Source organism: Sarcophilus harrisii, chromosome 6 (assembly GCF_902635505.1).
Source record: "Sarcophilus harrisii chromosome 6, mSarHar1.11, whole genome shotgun sequence".
Classification (NCBI taxonomy): Eukaryota; Metazoa; Chordata; class Mammalia; order Dasyuromorphia; family Dasyuridae; genus Sarcophilus; species Sarcophilus harrisii.
In genome coordinates, this window is record NC_045431.1 from 119,421,371 (window position 1) to 119,434,198 (window position 12,828).

The window sequence follows — 12,828 nt, forward strand, 5'->3', positions numbered from 1 at the left end:
ATTCTCCAATAGATAATTGGTCAAAGGATATAAAAAGATAGTTTTCAAAGGAAGAAACCCAAGCTTTCTATAATCATAATAATTACTTAAATTTAAGAGTTTAAATCTCACCAATACTCTTGGGACAGCCTACATTGTTTGTTTCAAGTCAGCTTTCAGTGGTCTAGGGCTTGCTTGCAGCAAAAAGGAAGTGAATCTGGGAAGATAGCTCTGCACTGCTTCCTATGCGTAATTGCATTTTGACGTGTTATATATTTCTGTAATAAGTTTGGGTATAGCGTCTCACTCTTGAAAAAGAGATGTTGCTTGAATAAATACATCAACTCTGAAGTAGATATATATCTTGACTAAAGTGGAATTTTCCAGGAATTTTGGAGCTAATGTCTCAATCTCAGCCTCCCATTTCTGGGGTAAGTAATAAGGGGCATTATTTCAATACAATGTTATTTATGATTTATTGTGGAGAAGAAATATGTCTTTTTGTCTAAGTAATTGATGGCAGTATGGTACTTGGTGTCTGTTTCCTTTATAAATAAGCTACTTGATATGGATTGGAAGTCACATTTTTCTCTCCAGATACAATCCAGAAATGATGGAGTTGCTTGGTGTGAAAACCTTGGTGCTACCTGTCTGAAGTTTTGCTTGCTTCTGATAATTCAAGTGTCCTCTGGAAGATATGATCAGTGTTTTAGGGCTAATTGCAAATAGGTATCTGGTTTCCTGATGTATTGAAATGAAAAGAGAGAATAGATGGAAAGTGGGAACATCTATGGTTTCTTGAATATACCAATGACTCAAGTTATTATTGCAAACTGTTCAAAATTCTATAAATTAGTTTTGTCCCACAAAGAGAATCGATGAGTTTTCTGAAATTTTTAGTTGTTATGTCAATCTAGCTCATTATAAGCCTTCTTTTGATATTTATATTCTAAAAGCATCTTATAGAGTGTGACATAGCTAAAATAGCAGACAACCCCGCTGGCTTTTCCCAACATTCCACTCTAAATAACTTTAAAATAAAGCCTCAAATTAAATTTTTGAGAAGCCGAGCCAAAATGTCAAAGGCTAAAACAATTTAGGAATTATGCAGGAAAGTTCTGTAACACATGGATGGGCACAGCTGCAGAGTATGGCAGAAGTGCTAGTATTGAACTTTGAAGGTGGCTGCAGCAGCAGCTTCAGGAGCTCTCATCCTAGAGATAGGAAGAGGTTAGGCAAATGGTCAGAAAGAGATTACAGGAACCTTTTGCTGGCACCCGGTGCAGCTGGAGTTTATTGACAAATCTATTGTTCACACATTGTTCTAGGTCATAGTTCCAGGATGAAAAGAAGTGATTCTGGTAAGTCACAAAGGAGTAGGGATTTGGTCTCAGTTCCAGGGTTAAGAAGAGCATTAGTACTTGTAGTTGCAGAGCACAAACCAAGAAAGCAGTGACCACCTCTTTCCAATAATAATAACATCATTTTGGGAGAACCAAAAACTTGCAGAACAAGAAAAGAGCAGTATTAAAAAGCCTGACACTGGGGAAAGTACTTCCCCATCCCCAAGTGAGCAAAGTTCAATTTGAACATGAAGTTCATTGTCAAGAAATGACCAGGAAAGAACAAAAGACCTTTACCATATAGAGTTACATGAAAAGACTAAGACATAAACTTAGAAGATAGCAATGTGAAAAATTAGCTACAAGCAAAGCTTCAAAGAAAATCCAAAGCCAGTAAGAATTCCTGGAAGAGTTAAAAAAAAATAGTGGAAAAATTCAAAAAAGAAATTACGATGATGCAAGAAAATTATGAAAAGAGATTTAACAGCTTGCAAAAAAAAGGCACAAAACTACTGAAGAAAATATCACTGCTCTTTTTCTGCATAGAAGCTGTTAAAGAGCAGTGTGACCAACAGGATGATTTCAGAAAGGCCTGGAGAGACTTACACGAACTGATGCTAAGTGAAATGAGCAGGACCAGGAGATCATTATATACTTCAACAACAATACTAGATGATGACCAGTCCTGACAGATCAGGCCATCCTCAGCAACAGATCAACCAAATCATTTCTAATGGAGCAGTAATGAACTGAACTAGCTATACCCAGAAAAAGAACTCTGGGAGATGACTAAAACCATTACATTGAATTCCCAGTCCCTATATTTATGCACACCTGCATCTTTGATTTCCTTCACAAGCTAATTGTACAATAATTCAGAGTCTGATTCTTTTTGTACAACAAAATAATGTTGTGGTCATGTATACTTATTGTGTATCTAAGTTATATTTTAATATATTTAACATCTACTGGTCATCCTGCCATTTAGGGAGGGGTGGGGGTAAGAGGTGAAAAATTGGAACAAGAGGTTTGGCAATGTTAATGCTGTAAAGTTACCCATGTATATATCCTGTAAATTAAAGGCTATTAAATAAAAAAAAAAAAAAAAAAAAAAAGAAAATATCACTGAAGAAAAGAACTCCTTTAAAAGCAGAACTGATAACATGGAAAAAGATATATAAAAACTTACTGAGGAAAATAATTCCTTAAAACTTAGAATTAGGCAAATGGAACCTAATGACTTCATGAGACTTTAAGAAAAAATAAAACAAAAAAAGTAACTAGTTTAATTTTCCTTCGCATGAAGTAAATATAGGAAGGAGAATAATGTTTTAGAATAAAGGTTTTAAATGTCAAAGAGATGAGTTTGTATTTTATTCTAGAGCAAAACTTCTTAAATTGTGAGTTGCAACTCTATATGGGGTTTCATAACTGAATGTCATTAAATCAGGACTTATTATCAATAATTGTTTGATTTGTATATCTATTTTATATACCTATATGCCTGAGGTCATATAAAAATTTCTTGAGTGAAAAGGAGTCATGAGTAGAAAACGTTTAAAAAGCCTTATAGAGGCATTAGGTATCCACCAGAGTTTGAATAGAGGTATGACATTTGTCATTCCTGTGCCTAATAAAAATCATTTGGCAGCTCTACACAGGATGAATAGGAGAGAGAAGAGATTTAATTCAGGGATTCTAATTACCAAACTTTTGCAATACTCTGGGTGAGATTATTGGATCTGTTTAAGCAGTGGATATGAGAGATGTTATGGAGATAGAAACAATATTTGACAATATATTTTGATATATATGGAGTCAAAGAGAGTGAGATATTGAGTATAATGTTGTACTTGCAAATCTATGAGACTACATTGATAGGAAGGCTCTTTTTTTCTTTAATGTATTATTTTTTCCCCCAATTACATGTAGAAACATTTTTTAACATTCATTTAAAATTTTTTGTGTATTCCAAGTTCTCTCCCTTCTTTTCTTCCCTTCCCTTTCATTAAACAGGCAAGCAATTTTACATAATTATATTTGTGCAGTCATGCAAAACATATTCCCACGTTAGTCATGTTGTGAAAGAAAACAGACCAAAAAAAAACTTTAAGAAAAATGTTTCAATCTGTATTCAAACTTCATTATTTTTTCTATGGAGATGGATAGCATCTTAAGTTCTTCAGAATTATCTTGGGTCATTATTTTGCTGAGAAGAGCTAAATCATTAATAATTCATAGGAAGGGATGACACACTTTGGACTTAAATGTGTTTGAGAGGCCTACAGGATATGCAGTTTGAAATATCCAATAGGTAATTGGTGATGCCAGACAGGAGCTTTATTTCTAGAATCAGAGTGGAGAAAGATATCAGTAGATGAGAAATGTTACAGTAGAGTACATGACAAGTATTGTCAGGGCTTAGGGCTGAATAAGATACGAAGTATGTTGTGGTCTGACATGAGATAAATAGTAGGAGCCTATGTGATTTTTCACTGACTCATCATCAATTAGTTTGACTCAGGAATTCCTTAGCTGATTGGATCAACTTCATTCACCAATTAGGATGACTCAGAAATTCCAAAACTCAATGGACATGGTCTCCAGAAGTGCAGTGAACACAATTGAGTGATAGTATATATGGCAAAAAGACAGAGAAGGTGGCTGAGTGAATAGTCTGTGAAAATAAGAACAGTGCTTCCCAAAGTGTGGTATGCATACCCCCAGGGGTATGGGAAGAGTTTGGTGGGCTATGAATTACACCGGAATTTGGTGGGGATATGCACTGCACCATGCTTAGCAGCGTCTAATTCTACATTCTCATGAGTCAAGTCAAGACAATCTTGTGAGGCATGAGATGGTCTCGTGTGACACAACGTGAATATACTGCACTTCGTTACAGAGACAAGTTACTTCCTTAATAGTTAGTGGCTTCTCCAGGCACCTGTGTATTTTTAGCTTTTGTGCGATTTTTCTTATAGGAAAGGTTTGTTATATGCTTTAGTAAGTCCCACTGTTTTTGATTATTTTTATATAGAAGGATGAAATTGTTGGTGCTGAGATAACAGATTGTCATAATTTGGTTCCCTGGTTGTTAATTTTAATCTGAGATGCGGCTCCATATCCAATAGTCTGTTCTTTTTTTTTTGACTTAATGTCTACAAATGCTGAAAAAGTATGAAGTTGGGAAAGGCAAGATGTATTTCAGAACTTTTTCTGTTAAAACAGGATACACATGTTGCATTTGTAACCAGAATGATGTTAAAGTACACTCCTTATGTTTATTTTTTAAGAATCCATCTGAAGCCAATTCCAACAATTGCTCTTCTTTCACATGTGAGAAACCTTCTGGCATGGATTTATATTTTATTATGAATAATTCATTTATTATTATTTTGTGTATGTACCAAAAATATATATTTTGATTGTTATTAAAATACATCCTTTTTTTTTTTTTGACGAGGGATATTCAGCATTATGAATATTATAGAAGGAGCACACATGTCAAAAGTTTGGGAAACTGATCTAGAACAAAATGATTTGAGGATGTTGGTGGTAAAGTAGTGGTATTGTCACTGGCAAAATGGTTAATCTGATCATATGTGTAATTGCACCAGAAGAGAGAACCTAGTCAGGGTTGGAAAGAAATATGGGATTGGCAACGGGACTATTGGAGTGGAAGCACAGGGCTAAGTGCGGAAGTAAGGCACATTATATGGTGCAAAATAGTGGAAAACTGCAAATCAGGGTAGTGATGGTAGATGTTGAACTTCTGTAGGGAAGAAAAATGCCTTGCCAGGTGCTGAAGACCTGGGAGCAAAGGCAAATTGTCTCACTTGGTTAAAGCTCTAATGCTGAAGGATAAAATGAGGGAGCAAATGAGAAAATACTTTTTTTTAAACTTCCAAAATAACATAGAAAGTCATATTATCCCTAAGAGAAACATCCTAATCTTTCCTATTACTTACACAATATTTTCTTTTTTTTTAAATTATAGCTTTTTATTTTCAAAATATATACATGAATAATTTTTGACATTCACCCCTACAAAACTCTGTATTCTAATATTTTCCCTCTCTTCCCCTCCTCTTACCCAGTTGGCAAGTGATCCAATATATGTTAAACTTGTGCAATTGCTCTACACATATTTCCACAAATACATGTTGCACAAGAAAAATCAGATCTAAAAGGGAAAAAAATGAGAAAGAAAACAAAATGTAAGCAAACAACAGAAAGAGTGAAAATACTATGTGGTAGTCCACATTCAGTTCTTACTGTCCTCTCGCTGGGGGCAGATGACTTTCTTCATCACAAGACCACTGGAACTGCTCTGAATCACCTCATTGTTGACTCGAACCACTTCTATCAGAATTGATCATCACATATTGCTGTTGCTATGCATAATGATCTCCTGGTTCTGCTCATTTCACTTAGCATCAGATCATGTAAGTTTCTCCAGGCCTCTCTGAAATCATCCTGCTGATCATTTCTTACAGAACAATAATATTCCATAACATTCATATACTTGTTCAACTATTCTCCAATTGATGGGCATCCACTCAGTCTCCATGTTTTTTTTGCCCCTACGAAAAGTCACACTACACCACTACAAGATGCCACAACATTTTTGCACATATGTGTCCCTTTCCCTCCTTTATGATCTCTTTAGGATTTAAGCCCAGTAGAAGCACTGCTGGATGAAAGGGTATGCACAGTTTGATGGCCCTTTGAGGGTAGTTCCAAATTGCTCTCCAGAACAGTTGATGCAGTTCATAATTCCACCAAAAATGTATTAGTATCCCAGTTTTCTCATATCTCCTCCAACATTCATCATTATCTTTTCCTGTCATTTTAGCCAATCTGCGAGGTGTAAAGTGATAACTCAGAGCTGTCTTAATTTGCATTTTGCTGATCAATAATGATTTAAAGTACCTTTTCATATGACTTCATCTGAAAAGTGCCTATTCATATTCCTTTGACCATTTTATCAGTTGGAGAATGACTTGAATTCTTATAAATTTGAGTCAATTCTCTATATATTTTAAAAATGAGGCCTTTATCTGAACCCTTGAATATAAAAATTTTCCCGTCTATTTTTTCCCTTCTAATTTTGTCTGCATTAGTTTTGTTTGTATAAAATTTTTTTTTAATTTAATATAATCAAAATGATCCATTTTGCATTCAGTAACGTTATCAAGTTCTTCTTTGGCCACAAATTCCTTCCTTCTCCACAGATCTGAGAGGTAAACTATCCTATGTTCTTCTAATTTGCTTTATAATATCACTTTTTATGGATAATCATGAACCTATTTCAATTTTATCTTGGTATAGGGATGTGGATGTGGGTCTATGCCTAGTTTCTGCCATACTAATTTTCAATTTTCCCAGCAGTTTTTGTCAAATAATGAGTTTTTATCCCAAAATCTGGGGTCTTGGGGTTTGTCAACACTAGATTACTATAGTCATTGATTATTTTGTCTTGTGAACCTAACCTCTTCCACAGATCAACTACTCTATTTCTTAGGCAGTACCAAATGGTTTTGATGACTACTGCTTTATAATATAGTTTAGGTCTGATACAACTAGGCCACCTTCATTTACATTTTGTTTCATTAATTCCCTTGAAAATTAAAAACACCCGGTCAAACACTAAACTTGAAATTCTAAAAAGAAAAAGAGAAATCAATAAAATTGAAAGTAAAAAAAAACTATTGAATTAATTAATAAAACTAAGAGTTGGTTCTATGAAAAAACCAACAAAATAGACAAACTCTTAGTAAATCTGATTAAAAAAAGGAAAAAGGAAAATCAAATTTTTTGTCTTAAAAATGAAAAGAGAGAACTCGCCATTAACGAAGAGGAAATTAGAGCAATAATTAGGAATTACTTTGCCCAACTTTATGGCAATAAATTCGACAACTTAAATGAAATGGAAGAATACCTTCAAAAATATAGCTTGCCCAGATTAACAGAGGAAGAAGTAAATATCCTAAACAATCCCATTTTAGAAAAAGAAATAGAACAAGCTATTAACCAACTTCTTAAGAAAAAATCCCCAGGACCAGATGGATTTACATGTGAATTCTACCAAACATTTAAAGAACAATTAACTCCAATGCTACATAAACTATTTGAAAAAATAGGGATTGAAGGAGTCCTACCAAACTCCTTTTACGACACAGACATGGTACTGATACCTAAAACAGGTAGGCTGAAAACAGAGAAAGAAAATTATAGACCAATCTCCCTAATGAACATTAATTCCCTTGAAATTATTGACTTTTGATGAATTTTGTTATTATTTTTTTCTAGATCTGTAAAATAATTTCTTGGGAGTTTGATTGGTATGGTACTGAATAAGTAGATCAATTTAGGTAGCATTGTCATTTTTATTATTAGCTCAGTCTACTCGTGAGCACTTGATATTTTTCAAGAGATTAGATGTGACTTTATTTGTGTGGAAAGTGTTTGGTAATTGTGTTCATATAGTTCTTGACTTTGCCTTAGCAGGTAGATTCTCAAATATTTTGTATTGTCTACAGTTATTTTAAATGGAATGTCTCTTTGTATCTCTTGCTGCTGGACTTTGTTGATAATATATAAAAATGCTGATGATTTATGTGGATTTATTTTTTATCTTGAAACTTTGCTAAAGTTGTTACACAATATTTTTCACGAGTTTACTTAGTAAATATATAGTCATGTGTAACACTATAAAATCCTTTTTCTGGTATAAAGCAGACTTGAACATTTTTGGATTCTTGAAACCTAAACTCCCTGACTTCCCCTCTTTTTTTTTTTTTTACTCTCCCAGCTACACTTGGCTTCATTTCCCCCCTCCCTTCCTGAGATTTCGTTCCCATTGTCATTACTATTTGTCTCTCTGAATCACCAAAGGGTGCTTCATAATGAAAAATTCATGTTAAATTAGTATATGACTATAAACCAGTTTTATTGAGTCCATTTTTATTTTATTTAGAAATATATGCCAAAGAGAGGAAATGACATATCTCTGTATCCATTCCTGGTCCTAGCCCTGCCCTATTCCAACAAGGTTGTGTCCTGCCCTGAATTCTCAGTTACTCTGCAGAATCATTTCCTTCAAAGTGAGGAGAAAGTGTAAAAGAAACCAAAGAAAGGAGTTTTTAGCAGATAATTGAGAATTCTGGACTACTGTTGCTGAGCTGGTGAGTTGTTGGGGTTCTCCTATACATAAAACCAAGTAAGAAAGGAAGTCGCTAGAGTTTTCTTTTTCTTTTTTATGTAATTATTTTTAAGTTTCTGTAGTTTCACTTTCAGAAGCTGAGCAAACAGGTGACTTCTAGGCAAACACCCTGGACTTTGAGCTACTGCAAAAGAGAAAGTTACCACAGGATGGAATGCAAAGGTTTCTTTTATTAATTCTGTAGGGGAAAGCACAGGAATAAAAATGCTGATACTGGAATGTAAAGTTTACTGAATCCTTTTTTGATTTAATGATAATTGAAAGGAGAAATTGGTCAATGATGTTTATTTGCATGTTTACTGAGAAAATTGTGATTATCAGAGTGAGAGGAAAAAAAATCAGTGACACCCAAAGTACATTTAAACAATATAAATTGGGAGTTTCTTTCTTTAAGAAGAAACTATTTCTTCTTTCATTGAAAAATAAATTAGAAAAGTGATGCCATGGAAATTCAAGCTCAAAGGAAGAAATTAAATTGTATACAAGGGATATGAGACAGGAAAGGGGGAAGAAAGAATAGCAGAGAGGTGACAGGTATAAAACAGTGGTATCTATTCATCCTTTCTATGCTCTTTTATGAAGGCCCTGGAGAAGAGGGAAGGGTTCAACAATAAATGATTTGTGAAAATTCATTTGATGAATCTGCCCATTCTCCTTGTAGGCTGATAAAAAGCAACAGCATCATAGATGCATAGACTTAGAACATGCATAGAATTTAGAAGGGATCTAAGAATCCAAATAGTCCAATCTCTCTTAATTTACAAGTAAGGAAACTGAGGTTGGGGAGGTTATACAAAGGCAAGATTCATAAATACAGTTTAAACTCAGATCCTCTAGCACCAGAGATACTATTCTTTCTGAAGTCTATTATAGATGAATGAAGGTGGGAAAACTGTCCTGGAAAACAATTAGTTCAGAGAAAATTTAGCCCGTGAGCACAATTAGGAAAGTTTGTAAGATTAATTATTGAGGGAAATAATTTGACTGGGTATGTATGAGTTAGAGTGGTCTCAGAGAAGATTTGAGTTCAAATCCTGTCTGAGACTCATACTGACTGAACTAATGACAAGTGACTAATGACAAGTGATTTATTTGTTTATTTTTTTATTTATTTAATAGCCTTTTATTTACAGGATATATACATGGGTAACTTTACAGCATTAACAATTGCCAAACCTCTTGTTCCAATTTTTCACCTCTTACCCCCCCACCCCCTCCCCTAGATGACAGGATGACCAGTAGATGTTAAATATATTAAAATATAAATTAGATACACAGTAAGTATACATGACCAAAACGTTATTTTGCTGTACAAAAAGGATCAGACTCTGAAATATTGTACAATTAGCTTGTGAAGGAAATCAAAAATGCAGGTGTGCATAAATATAGGGATTGGGAATTCAATGTAATGGTTGTTAGTCATCTCCCAGAGTTCTTTTTCTGGGCATAGCTAGTTCAGTTCATTACTGCTCCATTAGAAATGATTTGGTTGATCTCGTTGCTGAGGATGGCCTGGTCCATCAGAACTGGTCATCATATAGTATTGTTGTTGAAGTATATAATGATCTCCTGGTCCTGCTCATTTCACTCAGCATCAGTTCGTGTAAGTCTCTCCAGGCCTTTCTGAAATTATCCTGTTGGTCATTTCTTACAGAACAGTAATATTCCATAATATTAATATACCACAATTTATTCAGCCATTCTCCAACTGATGGACATCCATTCAGTTTCCAGGTTTTAGCCACTACAAAAAGGGCTGCTACAAACATTCGTGCACATACAGGTCCCTTTCCCTTCTTTATAATCTCTTTGGGATATAATCCCATGACAAGTGATTTAATCTCTCAATGTCTCAGTCAACTTTCTAAGAAAGTAAATCACAAATAGTGATATACACTAAAGCCTTCAATATAAAACTCAAATTCTGAGGATCATTTCTTGTGCATTACTTATTTTCAGGTAGACTGTCTTGGATAAACTTAAGTAGGAAGCAAAGTGGGCAACTTGTTTAAGGGGCGCTGTATGTTCCTCTTGCTTCCCCACTTGAAACATCATCATGAACCTACTGGGGAAAATATTTGAAAATAACATGCAAGATCTCTCAACTAGGAGAGGTAATATACTTTCTCAGAAATGCTTTTTTGCATTCTGAACAAGAATGCTATTCTCGATTTCTAAAGTTCCAATGCTTCAGCTTAGACACGAAGTACATTAAGTGCTTAATAAAAGTTTGCCCCTCCCTCTTCTCTCTATGGCTTTATTCTATAGTATTCCCTTTCATACTATCTCTGCTCTGGCCACATTGGGTTCATCACACCCTATTCTCAACCTACTCTTTTTCACCTTTGTGCCTTTGTCTAAGTCTTTCCTTATGTCTTGAATGGAGTCTCCCCAAAAACTTCCCTCCCCTCAAATTCTACTTGGCAACTCTCTTCAATGTCCAGCTGCCAAGTCTTCCAGGCATGTTGGAATCTTTACAAAGTGTTAAGCCATTAGAGTTGATAGAGACAATAAGTATCTAATTTAGCATGGTTCAGTATGATTGATTTTATCTTAGAAGGAGATAATTTTGGCCAGAACTTGAAACAAGGTACTAAGTACAACTGATGGAAACAATGCTTGTGTTTACACCTTTAGAGAGCTCATAAGTATCTAAGTACTCAATGGAGTTCACACGTTTGGGAGAGTCCAGGGTTTAGAAAGAGATATCCGAATTCACACCTCCCTTAGGGCCAGAGAGCACTCTAAGAGATCCAGAATCCCTCTCTCTCCAGAAGGAAGAGTTAACCTTTGGGAGATCATATATATACAGGGAGCTCTTAGAGCTTGGGAGAGTTTTCTGGGGAACATCGACTGGGGTCGGAGACAGAGCACTCTGGGAGATACAGAAGCCTACTTACCTCAGTTGGAGATTGAGAAGCCACGAGATGGAGTTGAGCTGGAGGCGATAAAAGACAAAGCTGCAAGATCTCTTGGAACCAAGCGGAGAGATAGGCCTCTGAGCTAACCGGGCTATATTGAGAAAACAATAAAAGATCTGAGCTCTTTTATCACCTGGCTGTGTTTTGGAAAAAGAACACAACACAGGCATCATTATCCACTTCATTCTCTCTATCTGGCACTGGTCCCTCTTTACTTTAAATCTCTCAGGTTGTTCTATTAGACTTTTTCTTTGCATTTCATAGTTTTCTAAGTTTCCCCAGAGTCATTTGTATATGTCTCATTGCTCATGGACAGAGATTCTGCCAATCTCTATTTTCAGTGATTAACACTAGATCTTATATATCCTTACATATTTGAACTAGATTAATAATTCCATTGGAGTAAGAAAATACTACCAAGGAATCTCCATATTCCAGTGAAGGTATACATTTAATTGTTCAACTAATATCCTAAGAACAGAGGTTCCCAATCGTTTTAAGGGTTGCATATTTTGAGGCTTTTAGTAAACCTTCCTATATCTCCTATTCAAAATTAATGGAAAGAAATTGTTTTGTGGTTATTGCCCAGTCATTTTCAGTTATGTTTGATTTATTGCTGTTGTTCATTCATTTTCAGTCATGTCTGATTTTTTCTGACCTCATTTGGAATTTTCTTGGCAAAAATAAATAAAGTGATTTGCCATTCCCTTTTCTAGCTCATTTTACAGATGAGAAAACTGAGACAAGCAGGGTTAAGTGATTTACCCAGGGTCACACAACTATTAAGGCCAGATGTGAACCCAAGAAGATGTCTTTCTGACTTCAGGCTAGGTACTCTATGTATTGTGCCACCTAGAGTCCATTGGAAATAAATTCTATAATTGACTTATGTGTGTCTCTGTGTGTGTTTGTTTGTGTGTGTGTATGCATATATGTGGGCAATATGTTTATATTCTATATCTGCACAAGAGAGAGAAAATAAAAGTGATTCATTTTTCATAAGGAAACCTTATTTAGAACATAATAACAACATTGTTTACTATCATAAAATTTCAATCTTTATTAGAACAGATAAATAAGTGGATCAAACCCTTGATTTCGCTTCTTATCAATCAACAGTTTTCTTCTTATAAGAGTCTTTAAAAAAACATATTATGTTTGGCCTCAAAATTATTTCTTGCTTTGGATTTGACTGAGAACAGAATTTATTGAGAGTACTGATTTACAGGGATAAGTTGTGAGCAGAATTAAAGCTTCATGAACTTAAGTAATAAAAAGGACAATACTTCTTCAGTGGTATGCCAGACATTTTGTTACCTCATCAATTTGAAATGATTTTGGAGTTTTGGCTTATCATAGA

General features: G+C 34.8%; 1 protein-coding gene across 3 annotated transcripts in view; it reads left to right on the plus strand.

Annotated features, from left to right (window-relative positions):
- Positions 1-248: 248 nt before the first annotated feature.
- The window catches only part of TLR3 (toll like receptor 3), a 31,190-nt gene continuing 18,610 nt past the window's right edge, over positions 249-12,828 (plus strand). The window contains exon 1 of one of the 3 annotated variants that reach the window (XM_023505817.2): positions 249-410. In XM_023505817.2, coding sequence (XP_023361585.1) covers positions 381-410 — 30 coding nt within the window. In that variant the 5' untranslated portion in view covers positions 249-380. Of the gene's footprint in view, positions 411-8,161; positions 8,510-12,828 lie in introns of those variants that run through there. The other 2 variants (XM_012552076.3, XM_023505818.2) reach the window with 2 other exon arrangements.